Source organism: Rhinolophus sinicus, linkage group LG15, assembly GCF_036562045.2.
Source record: "Rhinolophus sinicus isolate RSC01 linkage group LG15, ASM3656204v1, whole genome shotgun sequence".
Taxonomy (NCBI): Eukaryota; Metazoa; Chordata; class Mammalia; order Chiroptera; family Rhinolophidae; genus Rhinolophus; species Rhinolophus sinicus.
In genome coordinates this window covers 47153016-47175152 of record NC_133764.1, presented here as the reverse complement: position 1 = coordinate 47175152, position 22137 = coordinate 47153016, and the positions used below count along the sequence as shown (strand labels likewise).

The 22137-nt window shown below is 58.9% G+C and overlaps 1 protein-coding gene across 5 annotated transcripts in view; it reads right to left on the bottom strand.

The window, feature by feature from the left end:
• Positions 1-22137, bottom strand: part of RARA (retinoic acid receptor alpha) — a 44002-nt gene that overhangs the window by 2104 nt on the left and 19761 nt on the right. For 2 of the 5 annotated variants that reach the window (XM_019747719.2, XM_019747718.2), the window contains exons 2-8: positions 20731-21273; positions 6488-6636; positions 5099-5240; positions 2934-3094; positions 2494-2670; positions 1037-1241; positions 146-304 (exon numbers count right to left, since the gene is read on the bottom strand). In XM_019747719.2, coding sequence (XP_019603278.1) covers positions 146-304; positions 1037-1241; positions 2494-2670; positions 2934-3094; positions 5099-5240; positions 6488-6636; positions 20731-20908 — 1171 coding nt within the window. In that variant the 5' untranslated portion in view covers positions 20909-21273. Of the gene's footprint in view, positions 1-145; positions 305-1036; positions 1242-2493; positions 2671-2933; positions 3095-5098; positions 5241-6487; positions 6637-6742; positions 6879-11810; positions 12427-20730; positions 21274-21519; positions 21620-22137 lie in introns of those variants that run through there. The other 3 variants (XM_019747720.2, XM_019747721.2, XM_074319468.1) reach the window with 3 other exon arrangements.

The following is a 22137-nucleotide window of genomic DNA, read 5'->3' as shown; positions in this document are numbered from 1 at the left end:
TATTGTCATAGGCACAAAGACATGGGGTGTTGGCTCAGACGCAGGGGTCCTGGCACTGGGCATGAATAGTACATCCTGGGCCAGGTGTTGGGGCCCGGCCTTGGCAGGTACGTGGGGCCTCTCTCTCCAGATGTGGGAGCCTCACCCTTAGCACTGATGCTTCTCAGGTCCGTGATCTTCATCAGCATCTTGGGGAACATGTGGGGGCGGCTGGGCCTCCGTTTCCGCACATAGACCTTCAGCGCCTCGAGCAGCGGCTCCTGCAGCATGTCCACCCGGTCTGGCTGCTCCAGGTCCTGCCGGTCTGAGGAAGCAGAGGGATCCCCTGAGCAGCTGCATCCCCCGCCTTGGCCACTGGGGGGTGCGCCAGCCCAGGTCACAAGCTGGGCGTCTGTGCTCCTGGGGCCTCCCCATTCACTGGGGGGGAAGGAATACACTGTGTACTTGGGGAAAAGGCCCTCCTGGGAGGCTCTTAGTGTAAGCAAAGAGGAGCTGGGCACGGGGGTTGCCCAAATCCTGCCCTGACAGCCCAGTTCATGGGCATAGGACCCCTAAACACAAGCAGGGCCGACCTCAAGCAGAGGGAGGGTGCCCAGGCAGGTCTCCCACTCCAACCCATTTCCGACACCAGCACAAAACTGCAGGACTCCACACAGAAAAATGGTAAGAGCAGCCAACGTTTACTGGGTCTTACTCTGGACACACTGTGCCCCATTATACAGATATGCGGGGTCAGAGGAGTTCAGCAACCTGCTCAAGGTCACCGCTGGCCAGGATTTGCACCTGAGTGGTCTGACCCTCAAGCCCTTATTCTTAAGTGCCCTAGAAGGAAGGAGCACCGCCCAGAAATGGGGAACCAGAGTGCAGGTCTCCACCACCATCCCCTGGCTGTGCGGCTCAGACCAGACCCTGCCCCGCTGGGACTTGGTTTCCCCTCCGGGAAGGGGCCTGACCAGGGCCACTGTCCCCTTCTGACCTGACGATCCCTGGGCACCACCACCCTGGGTCTGGCCACCGGACGCAGGCCCCTGCCCACCTCCACAGATGAGGCAGATGGCACTGAGGAGACCGGTCTCGGCATCGTCCATCTCCAGGGGCAGCAGCTGGTTGGCGAAGGCGAAGACGAGGTCCGTGAGGGGGCCGAAGCCAGCATTGTGCATCTGCGTCCGGTTCAGGGTCAGCCCGTCCGAGAAGGTCATGGTGTCCTGCTCGGGCGTGTACCTCGTACAGATCCGCAGGATCTGGGTGCAGGGAAGGTGAGAGTTCAGGGGCTCAGCCCCTCCCCCAGCATGGCCAGCACCAGCCTCTATCCCACAGGACCACCTGGCGGGCAGCCAGGCCAGTGCTGGCCCGCCAGAACCCCCTACAGTAATGACAACATTCTAAGTCTGCACCATCCAATGCAGCAGCCACCCGCCAGTGTGGCCACCGGACACTGAAAATGTGTTGGTGCAACTGAGGGACTGAATTAAGTTAACTGAAGTGTAAAGAGCTACACACAGAAGCGGCGACTGGACTGTGGCGATCTAGGTGACCCTGCCTCCATGCAGAGAATTTAGATTTCTCTAGCAACTAGAATTTCCAGGCGAGGACTACAGTTCCCAGGACAGGGTACACAACAGGAGCTTAATCAATGTGGGTCAGCTTCAGCTGTGATCCTGCCTCTTGCATCTGGGCATGCGGATGGGAGGCTGCCTGGAGACGGCACACTCTGTACCTCCTACCCCACCCCTACCCGGAAGTCACAGCCCAGGGTCGCCACCCTGGAGGTGGCCAAGAGTCCCCTGTGTCAGCGGAGGCTTTGGCAGTCCCCACTGCCGCAATCCTGCCTCCAGCCCAGCCCACCCTCTGGCCCCACCAAATGCCCTCAAGTCCCCTGAACCCAGCTGGACTTGTAACAGCAGAACCTCCACATCCTGTCCTAAGTTCGGGACGCCCTCTCCCATGCCCCTTCAAAAAACCCCTATATGCCACCTCTGGACATCCTCCCTGGGGCGCAGCAGCTGTGGCTCTCTCTTCTGCGTGGAGGAGAGGACAGCCCTCCCCCATCTTTAGCCAGCACTTATCACAGTTTGCAACTTCTGTTTACGTATCTGTTGCCTCCAAAAACAGGTTTTCAAGAGGGGATGGTTTTGTGTTCACCTCTGCTCCTGACACCCAGCTCAAGGCCTGGCCACACAGGGTCCCAGCTGAATCTTTATTACAGACTGAACAGATGGGAAGATGGCTGGTTGGATGGAAGGCTTAATGGAAAGATGGGGTGAGGGTAGATGGCTGTGTGTGTGGGTGAGGGGGTAAACCAGTGTACACCCAGGTGCTGAGTGGTCAAGTGGACACGTGGACACGTGGGGGAGAGAAGCGTGGATAATTGGGTGGGTGGGCACTCAGACAGGTCCATTCCAGACGGGTGTTTAGAAAGGTGGTCATGTGAGTGGCAGGACATCCTCCAAGGACATGGGGCAGTAGCCAGGTGGGCAGGGCGCAGACGCTCACCAGGATGTCCAGGCAGGCGGCCTTGAGAAGGGTGATCTGGTCGGCGATGGTGAGGGTGGTGAAGCCAGGCAGTTGCTTGGCAAACTCCACAGTCTTAATGATGCACTTGGTGGAAAGTTCACTGAACTTGTCCCAGAGGTCGATGTCCAGAGAGACGCGCTGTTCTGAGCTATTGTTCTGGGAGGGCAGGGGAGAGTCAGGGCCTTCTCCTCATGGTACTCCCCCTCGGCCTGGCTCCACCAGCCCCCCAGGCCTGCCCTATACCCGGCCTTCACTTCCTTGACGGGAGGCAGCAGCAGAAGGGAGAAGAGGGGGAGGGGAGGACGGGTAGCCCCAGGCAGGGGTGAGGAGGAGCCAGCCTGGCAGGAGGAGTGGGCTGCCCCCATCCTGGGCCTGTGGCACCGCGTGCACTGCGCCCGCCAGGTCAGGGGAAGCCGTACCGTAGTGTATTTGCCCAGCTGGCAGAGGGCAGGGAAGGTCTCCTGGTGCGCTTTGCGCACCTTCTCGATGAGCTCCCCCACCTCCGGGGTCAGTGTGTAGCTCTCTGAGCACTCAGGCTTGGGCACCTCCTTCTTCTTCTTGTTCCGGTCGTTCCTCACAGCTGTGGAGGGCAAGGCCAGTGGTTAGAGGGCAAGTGCGGGCAGACGTCCATCCCCAGCCTGAGCTTCTCCCTCCAGAGCTGCTGCACAGGTGGTCACCCGGCGGGCGCACGCGCGCACACACACACACACACACACACACACACACACACGAGTGCACAGACAACATTGATTGAGCCAGCCCTCTATGCCCACCTGATTCACGTGCCAAGTCCTGCCACAGGGCCCTGGGGCCACAGCACCAGCCCACTGTGCCCTGTACTCCCACGCACCTCCTCCAGCCCACACTGCGTACACAGGGAAAGCCAGAGTGCAGGAGTGTCCCACCTCTATGCTCGGCGTCCTGCCCCCGACTCCCTCTGCTTCCAGGAAGGACCTGCTCCTGCCTCCAATGGCCCCCAGGCCTCCTGGCAGCAGTTTCCCCTGGGGTCCCTGGGATTGCCTCAAGGAAGCAGCTTCTCTCCTTGGGCAGGCAGGCAAGGAGTAGGGCTCCCCAGCCTGAGAGTGGGGGGCCAGGCGGGAGACTCTCTCGACCCATTAGCTGGGGGAGCTGACAAATCACCGGGGGCTGAGCAGCACACACCACTCGGCTTTAAAGAAGCGATGGGGTCGTTACCAGCCGATTATCCCAGACACACAATCACTCACAGGGCCAGTGGTGGTGGCTGCTGACGCTGGAGGAAGAGAGGGTGGGGGTGGGGACCTGGGGAGGGGGCAGCGGGTGGGGGGGGGGCTGGCATAATTTGGAGATCACTCATGTCGATTCTGCAAATTCAATAAAGTGCAAGGGAGAGGCGGGAGAGGGAGAGGGAGAGTGGGGGGATAATTTGGGAAGAGAAAATTGCAGCTGTGACAAGACGTTTATCATTCGGAAGCTTTAATTCTATTGAAATGGCAGCTGCTCAGCTCAGGGGCACAGAGCAGCCGGAGAGAGGAGGGAGGGAAAGGGGGAGATGGCGGTGGGAGGGAGAGGGGGTCCCCACCCTGGTCCTTCTGCACTGGAAAGCTCCGGGAGCTGAAGGTGGAAGAAGCAAAGGGCGGAGGAGATGCTGGGCCCTAAAGGTCCCAAGTTGTCACCCACTCTGCAGCATGGAGCCACCACTTCTTAGGCTCCTGACAAGGCAGCCCCTGCCTCCTGTGGCAAAGGTGGCAGGGACACGCAGGGCCCCTCTACTCCTATCTGGGGCTCCTTGGTCCCCCAGATCCCCTCCCCATTTCCTTCTTCCATTGCCCTCCCTACAAAGGGCTAGGGGGTCCTGCTGCCCCCTCCCCCACCCCATCCCCCAAGGCTCAGGCTCCATGGCAACGGCCACGCAGACAAGGAGGCGTCTGTCAGCGTCATTTATCTCTGACATCATCAATCACCGGTCACCACGGCAACACCCATGATTCAACACAAGAGGGTCTCCCTGTCCAGCCCTCCCTTCCTCCTTCCATCAGGCTTCAGCTGAGCCCAAACTGGAAACCCCCATCCCTCTGGGATCTGAGAAATCCCAATTCTCTCTTCCAACTCCAGGGCCCAGGCTTCACTAGACAATGGCTTTCAGATCCCTGTGCCAGCCGCACCCTCCCCCCAACACACACACACACACACACACACACACACACACACACACACCAACCAGCACCCTCAGTGCAGGCCCTCCCGTAAGATGCAAAATCCACAGGGACCCTGGGATGCCTCTGAGCTCTGTCCCAAAGCCAAGCAGGGTCTGGAAGCGAGCGAGCCCAGAGCAGACACATGCACACGTGTGCGAGCACACACAGCCGGCCACGTGCAAACTGGAATGGCTGTCTGCATATGGACACACGGCCGGCTCGATGCACAGACGGAGAGAGCCTTGCAGCTCTCCACGAACTGTCCGTAACCACGAGCCTGCACACCGTACCAGCTGTGCAAGGTCACGTCCACGTACACAGATCCACACAGCCCTGCTCCCCTGGCCTGTAGGAGCACCTCAGGCCCTGCCTCGTGTGTGGCGCGGCCAGTGGCCCCTGGCACTCACACTCCTTGGACATGCCCACTTCGAAGCACTTCTGCAGGCGGCAGTACTGGCAGCGGTTGCGGGTCACCTTGTTGATGATGCAGTTCTTGTCCCGGTGACACGTGTACACCATGTTCTTCTGGATGCTGCGGCGGAAGAAGCCCTGCGTGTGGAGGGGAGGGAGTCAGGGCAGCCACACCCACAGTGCGCGCCACACCAGCCTGCGGCCCCAGCCAGTGGGACAGAGGGCCAGGCCACTGCTGCCCCCAAGCCTGTGGCCATCACCTACCTGAGCGAGCCAGGTAAGATGGGAGAATGGCCCACCTACAAGGATACCCCCAGAACCCCAATACCTGCCTCTACACTGCAGGTAGGCGGGGGTCTTCCCCCAGCCCATACCCACAGACACTGCTTCTCCTCTCCTTGGGAAAAAGGACATCAGGGCTGCCAGTGAGTCAGGAAGAGGGGGAGATGGCGCTAGACGGGAGGGAGGCACAGCTCTGCAGCCCACGGCCCTGGGCGCAGAAGGCAAGCAGGAAGAGGCCGTGGAAGGACACACAGACTGGCCAGAGGGATGGAGACGCACACACTTTCAGGAACAAGCAACGAGACATATATTCTCCAATACAGATAGGCACAGACTGATCACAGGTGGACCAGATGGGTCAGAGGCTCCACACCAGGGCTAACCAGACAGACAGACAGATCAGGGACAGACCAGGAACAACCAGACAGGACAGGCAGACACACAGTCTGAGATTTCTGCTTTGCCCTTGATCTTCGCCCCACACCTGGGAACAGCTCCTCCAGGCTGAGGGGCAGCCTGGAAGCCCCAATCTCTGAGGAAGAAACTGGTCCAGAGGCTCAGGCCTTAGGACAGGAGAAGGAGAGGCCATGCCCACCTGGGAAGGCAGCAACCACATCTGTACCCTGGAGCCTAACATGGGCACAGGGAAATCCTGCCAGACACTGGGGAGCCCACAGCCTGGACACCTGAAGGAGAGGCCAAGGCAAGGCGCCTGCTCCTACCTGCCTCCCGCCAGGCTGCCATGGCGAGGTTCAGGCAGGGCCATTGGGGGCAGGCCTCCTGGGTCCCAAGCCAAGAGCCAGTCAGGAGCCAGCTCACCATGGTAACCTGGGCAGCGGTGGCAGAGTAAGCCTATGCCCTGCCAGCTGGAGGATGAAGACAGGGAAAGGAGCTTAGGCAGGAGAGGACCTGTGGTTTGAGGGACCCCTGCTCATCTATGGCAGGGAGGTCCTCTCCTCCTACAAGGCTGCTGCCATCTTCTGCACAGGAACAAGCATAGCAGCTTCAGGGATACCCCCCACCCCCAACACGCTCCCAGGACATGGCAGTGGGGACTTCCCATTTATCTAATCCAGACTGTCCTTCCCAAGGACCCGACTCACCTTGCAGCCCTCACAGGCGCTGACCCCATAGTGGTAGCCTGAGGATTTGTCTTGACAGACAAAGCAAGGCTTGTAGATGCGGGGGAGGGGAGGCGGCGAGGGAGGGCTGGGCACTATCTCTTCGGAACTGCTGCTCTGGGTCTCAATGGCTGGAGAGAAGAGGGAGGGAGGGGTGGTTAGAGACCCAGGTCACCATCCTTAACACCAGGCCCGCCCTGCCACATGATCTCTTCCAGGAGCCTCTCCCAGCCTCACCACAGCTGCCAGGATTCAAACTCCGGGCCAGGGACAGGCTCAGGAAAGCTGGGACTCCTCAGCCAGACTTGCAGAATGAGGCTGCCAATGAAGCCATCAACACCCCAACTCTCCTATCTACTTCCCCAGGACCCCACCTTCAAAGATCAGAAAGATCAGATGATAAACCATCAGATTTGTATGTGGACATGCCTATACCTGGTAGGTAGGGTGGGAGTCAGCCCGGTTCTAAAGCCCGAGCCCCTGGGCAGCCAGGCCCCACCCCACCTCCTACCCCCAGAGTTAGGAAGGAGTTAAGGCCTCTGAGGAGGGAGGGAAGAAGAGGACACAAGCTGGGGGTAGAGGAAACTGGGGTCAACAGGATATTCAAAGCCGGCCACTCCCCCACCCCCTCAGCTTCCGCTCCCCCCTCCCCTCTCTGCCTGCAGCCACAGCCCCTCCTACACCCAAACAATCCCCTGGCCTGGGACTCAAGGCAGGGTGTGCAAAGAAGAGTTACAAATGTTGAGCAAAGCAGGCGGGGACGCCCTGATAAGCAGGGGGACGCCCCCCCAGACAGGGAGAAGAGTCCCTATGGGCCCCGGAAGCCCCTTGCTTTGGGTACCCAGTCTGGGGGGAGCAGCATGACAAAGGGGGTCTGTTCCCATCAATGGTCGGTCTGTCTGGCCTCAATACTATGTCCGGGTTACTATCCCCCTCCCCTCTTGTTCTTCAGCTCCAAGAGGGCAGCGAGGAGGGATGACCCAGCCAGCAGGGCAGCCCCCACTCGCCAAACCCTCCCCAGTGCCTGGCCCCATGCCCATCACCACAGGCAGAGCAGGGCTGGGCTGGGTGGAGGCGTCTGTGCCCAAAGCCTGGGCTGCTGGAGGTGAACTGTGCTAGATGGAGACCTGTGACCAAGGCAATCCCACATTCCCAAGGAGCCACCCAACACCTTCCTGAGGCCCTTGCTAAGTCCACTTGTCCAAAGCCAAGGAGGGTTCAGAATGCCTCCCAGGTAGGTAGATCCCTACCGCTTCCCACACCCCAGAATCCTACCTATTGTAACCCCAAATTCCAACACACGAGGTTCGCTGGCCCAAGCACCTTACAGCTATGAGTCTCATGGCCCCAAAGTCCAGGCACAGAGAAAAGCAGCACCTGGACACAGGGCTGGCTGCACGCTACCACCCTCCCCGCTCACCTGCAGACACACCAGGCGGGTACTGACAGGGAACCAGACCAACAACCTTAGCAGGGCTTCCCTGGCTCTCAGTAGCGCCTGGGCACCACTCTCCTGGTCAGCCTGGCTGACCAGCACTGCGATGGCCCCACATCCCCTTGCCTGTCCAGAGCCTGGCCCACCGCAAAGGAAGAGTGGATGTCCACCCCCCCACCACCCCAGTCCACAGACTCTTCACTGACCCCACCCTCCCAGCCCTCTGCTCCTTACCCCAACACCAACTGCCCTGGGCCTGGTTTCCCCCCACCTCACTCTGGGGCGGGGAGGGGGGCAGACAAGCAAATCAGACAGGCGAGAGGCCTGAGAACAGCTGCTGGGGGGGGCAGGGTTAGGGGCCTGGGTGAGGCCAGGAGGCAGAGGGGTGAGCTACAAAGGAGCCCTTTGTTGTGCTAACTTTTTCCAAGACGTTAAAGGAGTAACAATAGACAATCCAGACTGGTGGGGGGGTGTCAAGGACACGGAGGTATGGGGGGGGCCATGGCCTAGAATCTCAGTCAGCATTCCAACAAGCAGAGGATGGAGGTACTGAGGTACCCCCACCACCCCCCATCAGCCCTTTGCCCTGGGCCGGCCTCCCCAAGGCCCACCTCTAAAATGGACCAGACTGGAGGTGGAGAAAGGAGAGGGGGAGCTTTGGGGTACAGAGTGGGGTGCAGGGCATGGGAAGACCCACAGGATTTCATGATGATGGACAGACAGCAGTAAAGCCAGAGACAAGACTAACAGGGCAAAGCCCGGTAGAAATTGGGAGCTCAGGCAAAGTCCAGAGGATGTTTATGGAACTGAAATTCAGAATGTGCTTTTAAAAATGTTTTTCTTAGGATGGGGGACTGAGCTGAGGTGGGCTACAGTTTGGGCTGGGTGCATCCTCCTGTCCACCTACGGACAGCAGCTGGCTGCCTTTGAAGCTCTAGCACAGTTTATACCCCTCCTCCAGCACAACCCCACCTGTCATCCAGGTCACAGAGCTGAGGTTTGTTTCCCTGTGTGCCCTTTGAACTCAGCGCCCTGGCCCAAGTCCCCACCTCCTCAGGCCGCCAGTTAGCAGCCTGGGAAGGTGAGGGGCAGTCTGGACCCTCGTGGCCTCTGTAAGCGTTAAGGACACAGCTTTAACTCTGCCCACACAATCCCCGGGGGAAGGACTGCCGCCCTGGCCCCTCCCCGCTCACCGCCTCCCCCAGAGGCCCCAGCCCACAAATCTCTCCTCTTCCTGCAGAAGGACTAAGCTGGAGAAGCACCACACCTTCTCAGCTCAAAGTTCCAGAGCTCAGCGCCGGGCTGGCAGCGGCCCAGAAAGCCAGGGTCCCCTCCCAACGGTCCGCGCTGCCAGGGTGCCCTTCCCCCCTGTTCCCCTCCGGGCGCGCAGGAGGCGCAGAGCGCTCCGGATTCCCCACGCCCCAGAGCCGTTCGCAGGCTCGCACAAGGGGCCGGTTTCCTGGAGGAGATCGGCAGGAAATCAGCCGGGCCCCTGGCCAGCGGCTCCCCTCCCAATCCAGCTGGCGCCCGCTCCTCCGCAGCTCCCCTTGCAGCCCCTGGGGAGGGCTGGGAAGGGGGCGCAGGGCCCTTGGTACCGCCCTTCCTCCTCTCGAGGGAGGGTGGGGGTGGCTCGGGTGCCGCAGGGCGGAAGAAGGCCCCTGGCCCAGCAGCTGCCGATAAGCATCTATCCCCCTTCCCCCACTACGGGGGCCACGTGCTTCACATTCTTGGACGTCTGGGAGCGGGCGGAGGCGTGAGCAGCGGAGATTGGTGGGGGACAGACGGGGAACCACATCCTGTGTACCCCTTGTCCTCTAGTGCCCCCAAATGGGGGCTCTGGGGAAGGAGGCAATGTCCCCGGGGCCCTGCAGGAGGAGAAGGTCTCCTACAGCCGTCCTACTGTCTCTTCCCACCTTTGGCGGAGGAGGCAGACTGGAGCAGAGAACTCCTGCTAGGGGGCTGGAGGAACCCTGTCACCAGAGGACCTCCACAAATACCAAGTGGCCCTTCTAAGGCAGTGGTAGTGACCTCGTGAACTCTAGACAGGGTCTAGTCACCACCTCCAGTCTCCAAGTCCTTCCAGGGCCTCCAAACACCCCTCCCACAGCCTGGGGTGCTGAGCCCACTGACACCCCACAGACATATACACACACCTACATGGCATGCTGGACCAGGGGTCCAGGCCTGGAGCTCTGCCCCACCCCAGAAAGGGTGTGGGGGACAGACTTCCACTTCCGTCACCTGCCTCACCAAATCCTCCACCTGCCAGACTCCACACTCCTCTTCCTTCCCTTTCAGTTGAAGAGCTGAGCTGTCCCCAAGGGCAAAGGAAGAGACAGGGCAGGAGCCCAAGGTCTCCCATCCCTGCTTCACCCCCAGTCCTCTAGAAAAGGCAGTCCAGGTGGCGGAGGGGGTGACCCTAGCAGCCTTGCCCCAATTATCCACTTGGGGGGCACACGTTTCCTTCAGCTCTGGAAGGATGGAAGGGTCATACCTCACACCTCTCCCTTTTTGCCAAAGTGAACCCACGCTCACACCGTCCCTTCCAGTTTGCAGCCTCTCAGCCATCAGCCCCGGAGGCAAAGGTCAGGGGGCAGGACAAAAGCAAAGGCTGGAGTTAAGGTGGCTATGGGAGAGGCAGAGGTAGGTGTCTCTGTCTCTCCTCCGTGAGCAAAGGGGCTGCGGGTTGCCCTTCAACCCTCTCCAATCTGCCAGGCCCCCAGAGACCCACTCCACCCCTCCTCCCTAGCAGGCAGGAGGGAGGCAGCAGGTCTGGGAGGGTGGGAGAAGCTCCTGGGAAAAGTTGAGCCCTGAGGGGGGTAGGAAGAAACCCCAGCAGCGTTAACAAAAACACCCCCAAGCAGAGGGCCAGCTCTTTCCCATCCAGGTACATGACAGGCACAGCTGGGTATAAACACACCCAGAAGTATACCCCAAACACTCACAGCTCCCACAGTGGACAGAGCCCATCCCTGCCAGCGGAGCCTGAATCCAGACAGGGCACAGTGAGGAGAGGAGGTGAGCAGGATGCCAGGACTCCAGGGTTCTCATCAGCGCCCCTCTTAGGGAAGGGGCAGCCCAGTACCTGCCCCTATCCCAAGTGCACACAGGGTAACAAAAGGACACCGCTGGGTGGGAAGGGAATGTATCCATTTCCACAGTAACTCCAGACGCACAAAAAACACACTCATCCCCCAGCAAACAAACCAGGTTAGGAGTAGGGGGAGGAGGATTCTTTGCACCAAAGCAGCTCTCCCCTCCATTCCCAGGACTGGTGCCTCAAAGATGCCAGCCAAGTGTCTGAGGCCAGGACCACAGTCAGATGGACAGGTGCCCCTTCCCAAGATGGAAGGAACGCTGAGGTGTCTAATGAAGTTGCCCCTTCCTGCCACACCCCACTGCCAACACCCAAGACGTCCATTGCTCCCCTGACACCCACTCAAATGACGCAAGGGCTGGGATCTGGGGAGGAGGCCCCTCCTCCTAGGGGCAGACATGCCCACAAATAGGACCTTTCCCCCACCCTCCAGGGTGGGAGAAAGGACCATTCTGCTGTGAAGCTATTGGATTCCAAGCAAGAAGATACAAAGTGGGGCAAGGGGCTTCATTCCTCCTCCAGTGGAAGACATGAACAAATGTTTCCTGGAGGAAGGAACCCCCAAAGTTCCTCAGCCCTAATATAACAGAAATAGCGCCCAGGGTTACTCGGGGAGTCCAATTGCCCAGCAAGGACACCCAGGTTTCAGCAAGAGAAACAAGGGAAAGTGAAGGGTAGAAACAAGACCTGGCTCCCCCCCCAGGCCCGCATCCCCGGAAGCCCCACCGCCCACCCCCAATCCCTACAATAGGAGAGGAGCGGCGGGTACCTACAGTGATTTGAGCCATTCCAAAGGGGAGTCCGGAGCGGAGTAGAATAGGGACCCGGGGCTGGGAGCCCCTTCTCCGGGAGCAAACAGGCCCGGTTCTGGTTATAAAAATCCACCACCAGGAACGGGTTGGGGCTGGGAGTGAGCCCCCCCACTTCCACACTCTCGTACATCTTCCCCGCGAAGACAAGAGGTCCGGGCGGGGAAGTCCTGCGCACCGCCTCCCTCACTCAGCCGATGGCGCCATCCAGAGAGTGCAGCTGGGGGCGAGGGGCACGTCCCCTCGCCCCGACTGGCAACCTGGGCAGGGGGCTGCCCTCTGCCCAAAGTTCCGTGTCTAAGTCAGCCCGCCGCTCTACCAGTCCCAGGTGGAAGCAGGGAAGTTGTGTGCGCTGGGAAGAGGGTCCCTCGGCTCCCCGCGGGAACGCCCGGCTGAGACCTGGGAACTCGGCGGCTTCACCTCGAGGGGGCTCCCGTCTCGAGTCTCATGGTGTCCAAGGCAGAGTCCCGCGGCTCCCCAAGTGCGCCGGCCGGGGGCGGGATCAGCATGGACGCGGGGCAGGCGGGGGGGGGGGGGCGGTCACGGAGCACTTCCTTCTCCACGCCGGGGCTCCTGGGCTTCTCCTGGTCGAGGACTCCGGGTGGGGGTGGGGACCCCGCGCGGCCCCGCCTCCACCAGGCCAGCCGCTGGGGCTCCGGTGGTGCGCGCCGCTGCACCCCACCCCCAGTCCGCGCCCCGCGCCCCTGCGGTCCCACCCCCTTTTCTCCGCCCAGTCGCGTCCAGGCACCGCCCCTGGCTTAACTCTTTCCCGGTTGGCCTGGCTGCAGCGGACGAAACACCGGGACTGAGGCTGAGAGGCTGCATTTGATGAGCGAGTAGGGAGAGGCTGGGGAGGGGAAGGAGAGAAGAGGGGACTGAAGGGAAAAGGCACTAGAGGAGGAGTACGCCTTGTACAGACCGAGGCCGGTACGGGGAGAGGAGGGGGCTGCGCTCAGAGGTGAGGACGGAAACGGGGCGGGCGTCTCCCCCATCCCAGTTCCGGCTCCCAGCCTCCCCCGTGCTTTGGTCAGTCCCGGACCCAGAGAAGCCACGGCGGGGGAGGTGACGGTGCGGGGAGGGGGGTGGTCCCGGTGTCCTCCCCTAACACACACCCCCACCCAGCCCGGGCCTCATTTGCCTAATGCAATGCGGCTGAACTCTCCCTGAACTCGCCTGGAGGCGCCTCACCTCCGGGTGACCCACCCACCGTTGCCCGTGACATCACTCGCTCGCCAGCCCGCCCGTGGAGCTAGCCCGGACCCCCTCCCCAGCCGAGCCCGGCCAGCTTCCCCCAAGACGCGGGAGGTGAAGGGCGTGCGTTTGGACAAGTGTTAGCGCCGTGGACGCAGCGTGCCGAGTGTGACACTGTGCAACTCCGGAGCTGTGTCGGATTGAGACACCCGGCTTGTGTCATTGTCTGTGACATCATGTGTGACACCAGCCGCCTGCAGTCCGCCGGAACCCGAGGCGGCAGCGCGGGTGCTTCTGCACAGAAGCGCGCAGAGGGGGCTCTCCTTTGCTCGGCGTGCTTCCGGCGAGCAAAGCCCCGCCCAGGGTGTCTCCCAGCCGCGGAACTAGGATTGCCCCCGCCCCCCCCCACAGCTCAGCCCTAGAGAAATCAAACGAGGAGCTGGTGCCTTCCAGCTGATCACTTCCTCCTGGAAGCCCCTGGGATGCCTGTTCCATTGGAAGAAAGGCATAGGTTGGGTCGGTCCGTGAAGGAGGGGACGCTCCTGGAGGAGGTGGTATCCCATAAATAGCTCTGACCCTGCAGCAGAGCTCCCTCCAAAAAAAGATAGTTTACATGCTTCCCAAGGATATTCTAGAAGCCAGGTTCTTAACATATATTGTCATTTAATTATCCTAGCAACTCCAAAAGAAAAGCAGGCATTATTCCTATCTTACAAATTAATTGAGGTGGCAACAATGCTAAGTGGGTTGTCTAAGATCACATTGCTAATAAAGGGTAGAGAGAACTTTCTGTCGCCAAAGCCCAAATTCCTACCATGCCCGGCCAATTCAAGAAAAAATATTTTCTGAGTACCTCCTATGTGGATACCCTGGTGAGCCTGCCCTTGCAGACCTTATGGGGCAATAGCCATTAAGCAAATAATCACAAACTTCATATATATATTGTGTGTGTGATATATATATATATATATATACAATTGCAAACTGAAATAATTGTATTATGACACAAGTATAGTGTGTTTTGAAAGACAATTAATGTAGGTACCTAATTTTAGTTTGAAGGGTCAGGGAAGACCTCAAAGCAGAGACCTACGTAGGTAAAGAGTAAGAAGCAAGCCTGTGCAAAGGTCCTGGGATTACAGAAGTTGGTAAGTTCATTCAAGGAACTGACAGAGGATTAGGCACAAAATTCAAGAGAAAACGAGGCACAAGAACAGGGTGGAGAGGTGGGCTAAGGCCAGACCAGGTGGGCTTGTTGACCTCAGTAAGACTTTTGGATTTTATCCTAAATGCAAGGAGAAGCCACAGGAAAATTCCAAGCAAAGGAGAGGCAAGAATCCAATTTACAGTATTATAAGCTCTTTCTATCAGCTGTTTAAAGAATGGACTGTAGGAGGGTAAGAGAGACCAATTAGAAGCTACTGCAACAGCCCAGGCAGCAGACAATGGTAGTGCAGTCTAGGAAACGCAGTGATCATGGACAGAGGAAGGTAGATTCTTGAGACATGCTTAAGGTAGAATACATGGGGGTGGAGTGGGAAAGGAAATAGCAAAGAGGACTTCAGAGTGTGGCTTGTGCAACAGCAAAGTTCCTCAGACTAAAAAGTAGCGAAGTCTACTGGGCTGGTGGACAGGTGGGTGTGGGGCTCCAAAGTGAGGTCTCACTTAAGTGAGGTCTGGGTTGCAGATGGAATGCTGGGGTCTGAGGTCTGAAGGCAAATGCTGGCCATGGATGAGATTGCTTGGGAAGAGGGCAGATGCTTCCACAGCCCTTTGTATCTCTCCTCCCAAATGACATAGCTCCTGGGTACCAGTTATGCACTAGGCTCTGTGTTCACAGCTGCAAACACAGGTACTAAGGGATCTAAGACTGTCTCTGCCATCAAAGACATGGGATGGGGAAAACATCTCCCAAATGATTACAGCTCACTCCAAGTACTTCATTTAGAGACGAATGTTGTAAGAGAAAAAACAAGGACCCACAGGCATTCAAAGGAGAGTGGGAGAGTGTAGTGAGTTACAGGGAAGGTCTAGGAAGTTTCTGGGAAGAGATGGCATTCAACATGTTCCTTGAGGGATGGATAGGATTTCCGGAGCTGGAGAAGTGGGAGGAGTCAAGGCTGAGATGCCTGCACGACAGCTAACAGCTAGGTCATGCAACAGGTCAGAGTAGGATTCAGTGTCCTGCCTGGTGCAGTGAGAGGAGAGAGAAAAAGGCAGGCTCTGGCCAGCCTGCTGTGGGGCAAGGAAACTCATGGTAACTGCCTGCAGGCTGGGGCTCTGTCCTCTGCTGCTCCCCCACAGCTCCTCCAGGACCGTGTGTTTAGCAGGCCCTCAGCAGGTGTGGGCTTAACTGAACTGGCCCCCACTTGTGCCAGGCAGGGCTCCTCCTTGTCCCCAACCCCATCTGGAGGGGCTAACAAACAGGAGATCATGAGACCTGGAGCCAGACAAACAGCGGGTCCCAGTACAGGGTGGCCATGCCCTAAGACAATGCCGGGCCCCACTGCACCTCGCCCCTCCCCATCACTGCGCTTGCTGAGTACTTGACGCTCACCCAGGCCCTCTCCAGCAAGCAAGGCATGATGGCCTCACAGCAACTCACCCAGCCTGGGACCACAGATTTACTAGTCTTACTTGAAAGAAGAGGAAATAGACTCAGAGAGAGGTTGGGTGACCTGCCCAAGTCTTCACATGAAAAGCTGTCCTTTAAGACTTCTGCACCCACCCCCCCCAACTAAGATTGAACACGGCACCTTGAGCTGAGCTCCCTCCCGGATGGCTCAGTTGGTTGGAGCACAGGTTCTCAACCACAAGGTTGCCAGTTCAATTCCTTGAGTCCTGCAAGGGATGGTGGGCAGCGCCCCCTGCAACTAAGATTGAACACGGCACCCTGAGCTGAGCTGCCGCTGAGCTGCCGCTGAGCTGCCGCTGAGCTGCTGCTGAGCTCTGCTGAGCTCCCGGAATGCTCCGTTGGAGTGTATCCTCTCAACCACAAGGTTGCCAGTTCAATTCCTCGACTCCCACAAGGGGTGGTGGGCAGCGCCCCCTGCAACTAGTAACAGCAACTGGACCTGGAGCTGAGCTGCGCCCTCCACAACTAAGATTGAAAGGACAACAACTTGACTTGGAAAAAAGTCCTGGAAGTACACACTGTTCCCCAATAAAGTCCTGTTCCCCTTCCCCAATAAAATCTTAAAAAGACTTCTGCCCATGGGCAGAAGGTCTGTGGGCTGGTTGAGGTTCCTTGCAACCCAGAAGTCAAAATGGGGTGGGGAGGGCCTCTATTGGTGATCTAGCCAGGTCTGAGGGCCTCCAGTCCACCCTGGAAGGCCCAGCTCCACTAGCTGTGCCCAGACTCCATGGAGGAGGAGGAAGAAGGTGGTGTGGGCACTGCCCCAAAGCGATTTGAAGGAGGGAAACACTTCCTCTTTCCATAGATGTTGCCTCCCTGCCCTGAGGGTGGACAGGGCCTGCACGGGCACGTCCCCCTGGGCACATGGCCCGTGGCACGGGGTGGACACAATGTCTCAGGTCCTGGCCAGTCTACAGTAGGACAGGCTTACTTCCCTGAGTCCCCTCCCCCCGCCCATGCTGGGATCCTGCCTTTATCAATACTGCCAGATAAAAGGTGAGGGGCCCCATTTTCATTCAAAACCCCATCAGACAGTCTTTCGGCTGACTCTGCATTTTGGACCCTAGGAAGGTCATTATTAGCAGTACCCCTCCCTCTGGGCTGTCCCTCCTATTGTCCACAGAAAAAGTGGGCAGGAGTGACAGGGGGAGGACACAGACTGCAAAGGGGAGGGAGTGGCAGAGGAGAGGAAGGGGAAAAGGGCACACCCCCTCCTCTGTTTCCCCAAGGTCCCCTAGACCCTAGGGCCATTCCCCAGTCTCTAGGCTGGCACAGGTAATATGTGGACAGAAAGGAAAAGTCTGAGCCAGTCTTTTCGGGACTCCCATCCCAGCTCCTCTACTGAGTGTTTACAACTTCCCTGCCCCACCCCACAAATTGAAACAAAATAAGACAGTGGCTTTTACACTCTGTTCCTGCAGTGGGGATGGGGGAAGGTTGCCTGCTGAGCTCTGCACACTCCCAGGGGCTGCAGCGGGTAGAGTCCGGGGTGGGGATGGGTGTCACCAGATCCTATCCGCAGCTTCCAGGACAGGACAGTGATCTCGCCCAGGCCTATTATTGCTCTTTCCCACCAGCCTTCAGGATCCAAAACAGAAGAGGGGGCGTGGCTTGTGGGCCTTCCCATGCCCCCTACTGGGGGAAGGAGGAGGGAGGCCTCAGCCATGACTGAAGGCGCTTCAACATTGGGCCCCTCAAGGCTCCCCACATCCTGGAATGCCCCCCACAAAACCCAGCTTTCCCAGTCACTGAACCTAGTCACAACCTTGACCAGTGCTGTTTCTTCATGTGTAAATGGAGATAATGTCCCTCTCCCAGGATTATAGGGATTAAGGTTTGTAAGAGAGAGAGAAAGCCCCACACACAGTAGGTGCTCCACAGATGTTAGCATCCCGTTTTCTCCAACTCCCACCTGGAAAGGGCTTGGGTCCCTTTTCACTGTCAAAACAGCGGTACCACGGCAATGAGACAGCAGTGACCACAAGCACAGCTCCAAGCTGAGCGTATTACATCAGTGGTCTCGACTAGTCTCAGCCCTCCGAGGGAGGTTCTGGTAATATCCCGACTTTACAGAGGAGGAAACATGCTCAGAGAGGTCAACAGACGTCTAAATGGCAAAGCTCGAACTCAAACTACACTGCCTACTCCACAGCATGCCCTCCCCACCATGGAATTCTTGGGGCAAGCAACAAAAAGGGCAGGTTAGTTTCCCCTCCAGCCTAGATGATAAGAATTAGAGACCCTTCCCTCCTCAAACAGAATCCACAGACCACTCCCCCTTAAACACTCTATGCTCTAAGTCACTGCCTCCTCAGCACACAAACCCCTCCTAGCACACAAACAAGCTGATACCCCTTCCCCAGCTTTGGATTTGCTTCTCCGCAAACACACTCAACTCTCTGACCCTCCCACCCAATACACAGAAACCATTAACTCCCTTCCCAACACACACCCAACCTTAACTCCCCACCCCTAAAACACACCACCCTGCCCCTCCCCACAATACACACAGACTCCAGCCCTCCACAGTAAATACTGATCCTCAGAGACCCAGCCTCAGGGGCTGATTTGGGGTGGGGGGGGTCCTACACCATCTCTGGGACCTCCTACTCTGGCTCCCAGAGAGACTATAGCAGGACAAATACCCACCCCGCCCTCCCTACAGTGACCTGGAGAATATTTCTGTTATTCCACAGGGTCTCTTAAGAGTATATGTGAGAGACACTCAAGGTCCAGCCTCACCCTGACTTGGGAGAAGGATGGGGGCGGGAAGCACTGTCCCAACACCTTTGTTGGTGGGAAGTGGGAGGCGGGAGCCTTAGCAGTGAGGTTTCCCACAAAAGGTCGGCAGAGAACCAGAGGCAGTAATTGCTCCCTGCAGAAATCAGGGCCACCAATGTCCACCTCTCCTAAGAACGGCCTGACTGCGGCACCAGCCCTGAGCAGAGACAACAGGGAAGGCAAGGCTGCCTCCATTTCCCACGCATGTGAAGTTTGATCTGTCATGCTTCGCTCCCTAGAGCCGACAGCCAGGTCCCCCAGCCCAGCACGGGAAGGAGGGAGATGCCTCTGGTCCCAGAAAAAGGGAAAGTCAGGGAGAAACTCAGAAACTGCAGGTCTGGGTACGAAAAGAAGCTATTTGTTTACTAGGAAGGGGAGAGGAGCAGGGAAACCCACAGGTTCACAGAGGGAGGGGACAGGAAGGGGCATTGCCTAACCTGGGTGGGGAAAGGCAGAGAAGCCTCCACTTGCCCGAAATGTGGGCACTCCACCCTGGGGGAAAAGGTTACCAGGGTGGGAAGTGGGGGACGCGGAAGCTCTCCCCACCCACCTCTAAGAAAGAGGAAGAAGTTTGCAACATCCAAAGGAGGGCAAATCGTTTGCTCTTCTGACACAGAACAGGGCAAGGCCAGGAGCCAGGCCCCCTCTTGCCCTGAGTCCAGGTGAGCAGTGTCTGGGGCTCGGTTCCCATCATCTGGGGAAGGGCAAGTTGTCCACAGGCAATGGTTACGGCCATCAACTTCTCCTTCCCTAAAAATCCGCCCCTGGCAAGACGTACACACCAACCTGAAAATAATGAACCCCAGTCCCTGTAGCTGCAGCAACTACCCCACACAGACACTCGGAACCATGATCACACCCACCGAGTCCCAGGCCAGAACTGGGTTCGACTCCAAGGCCACTAAGCCACCCGCCTCACATCCTCTGTGAGGACAGGAGAGAGGAAACAAGACGGAGGTGTAACAAGGGTTGTCAATGGAAACTGAGGCAGTATCTGACTGCCCCGTTGTCCCAGAGATTAAAGGGCAGGGGCCTAAAGAAGCGCCGACACAGAGCCCCTGCTCGCAGGGGCTGGTTGGGGCTGGGAGGGAGGGGGCCATGGCAGAGCCAGAGCAAGCAATCCAGGAAGCGGCGGTGGCGGTGGGCAGACGGCCAGTGCGGGCAGTGAGGCGCCTAGCCAGGGCCTGCCCCAGGGACAAAGAGACTCCCTGGCTCTGGGGAGAGTGTGCTACCCCCACACTGAAAAGGGGGCACTGACCCAGCCCAGCCAGGCACATAGGGCAGTGGTGCCAGGCAGCTTGCCAGTGGCAGTAGGAGAGGCAGTGGGTGCCCGGGGCAGGGTGTTCAGTCCCTGCTCGCCAGGAGAGGTGGGACACGTTTCCCAGGTCAGCAGCTGACTGGCCAGTCTACCAGTCCATGGCCTATTCTGCTGCTTCCACCGCCCGCCCCCCTCCAGCCCCAGGCCAGGCCCCGGCTCCCTCCTCCCCCCCAGCCCTGGCCTGGCGCCCAGCTGGGCCCTGGGGGCCAGAGTTACTGTAAGCGGCCTGGCAGGCCCAAGGCCTAGACTCTGCCAGCTGGCCATAGCCGCCGCCACCTCCCACTACCTGGCTCGGCCAGCCAGGGAAGGGTACTGAGACCCCCGCCCAGCTAACAGGCAACCCCCGTGGTAAAGGGCAGAAGCAGAGAGAAAACACAGGCCCTGCCAAGAGCACGCATGTGTCCACTGCCAGAGTCCAGGCCCAGGGAGCGTCCCTTCTGGGACACTCACCCTACCCACCAGACTGCTCACGGGTCACTCCGTCATGCCCTCCCCACAGGGTGGAGCTGGTAGTGGGAGGGGGTGCCAGCAGCATGCCACTCCACTCCTTCAAGCCCCTACCCTCAGAGGCACTGGATGGGGTGAGGCGTAGGTGGGTGCCGCTCTCAGTAGAGCTGCATTTCCACCAAATGTCGAGAGGTTTGTTTACCCGCCTCCAGCCTCTGTGTCCAGTCCTTGAGCTATTTATAAGGCCCTCAACGGCAGGGCACAGGAGAGGGCTCCAGGGGTACCACAGAACAGCATTGTTTCATCTCTCCCGCTGCTGCCCCCAACATCAAACAAACCACCACCACCACGTGATCAGCCTACAAGACTTGCATCCTTGGGCCCCCCAAACAAATGGCATGTCCTGAAAAGACCTGGCCACTGCAGTGCAACAGATATACCTGGAGGCCACCCCGGGGCCTGCTGCCCTCCACAGCCCCGCACCCCACCGAGCCACCCACCACCCCACTTACTGGCTGGGGAGGGCGTGCTGTAGCCGCTAACTGGAAGCTGGTGCTGGAGGGTGGTCAGAGCGCCTGGTGGGGAGAGTCCACCCAGCATAGGGGGGAAGAAGAAGGCGTAGGGGGGCACCGGGTACCCATTGAGGTGCCCTCCCCCAGGTGTTGGGCAGGAGCTGCTGTTGCTGGCCATGCCAAGCAGCCACAGTCAGAAGGGCAAGCAGACAGTCTGGCAGGAGGCTCTGGTGGGCTTCAGGCTGTCCCTCCTCGGGGCATGGGGCCTGGGCCCAGAGGGGGTTTAGGTGGTCAGCCCACCCCCTCTTCTGTCCTGGAGCTGCTGTCCAAGGCTAGTAGGCTAATCTCAGCCTCCTGGAGCCCCCACTCTAGCTGGGGGCCGGGTGCGTTGAGGGACGTCCCAAGAGCCGGTCCTTTGGTCAAGCAGTTCTGTGAGCTGGTACTTTCCTGGGAAGGTTCAGAGCAGGCCTTCAGGACGTCCAAAAGGATGCCTCTCCTAGATGGGCCCCGGCTAGGCAGCTGGGGGGAGCATATCCTGTGATGCTGCAGAAAGAGGAAAAACAGGTGAGTGGGCATTGAGGAGCGGGCACACGGGCATTGCCCGTGGAGCTCCCCAACCTGGGCGGCCGGAGATTTTCCCGTGGCACCCAGCTGAGCAGACAGCTGGCACCACGCCTGGCTGGCAGAGACAGCCTGGGACCAGGGCCCAGACACTGCTGGGGGTGGCAGGACAGCACAGCCAGGCTGGGGAGACGGGGACAGAGCCCAGAACCGAGGAGGGCCTCTCACCCACAATCCTGAGGGGAAAGGGTCCACAGTGTCACCCCAAAGGTTCCCTGCAGCAAAGGCAGGCAGCTGGCTCTCCTTCCCCCAGTGCAGGTTACCTGAGGTCAAAATGCAGAGAACGTGTGTGCTGGAGGGGGGTAGGGAGGGGGAGGAAAAGCCGCTTCCCTAAAGCATTGGCACTTCTCAGAAAAATGACTCCTAAGCCAGGGGGCCCCTCTTACACCACTTCCCCCCCAAATCCAAGCCCCAGCACCCCAGTTGGGTTTGTCCCACAGGCCCAGGGAGGAGGCCTGTTTACATACATGAAAATAGGGAAATGGGAACTGAAGACTCCTGGGCATCACCCTCAGTATTTAACAGTATGATGGGCTGGCGGTGGGCAGTGTGTCAGGAGGGCAGGGACTGCCCAGGGTGGATGCTCCCTACCCCCGGGCAATGGCAGGGTGAGAGAGACTGATCTCAGAGCTCACCCACATACTCTGTCTGCAGAAGCAACATCCCTGGAGGGGGTGGGATGTGGGCTGGAGATGAAAGGCCAGATGCCCCCAACCAGTGTGTACACAGATCCACACCCTGTTTGAACAGCTGGGACCAGAGGACATACACAGATAACACCATGGG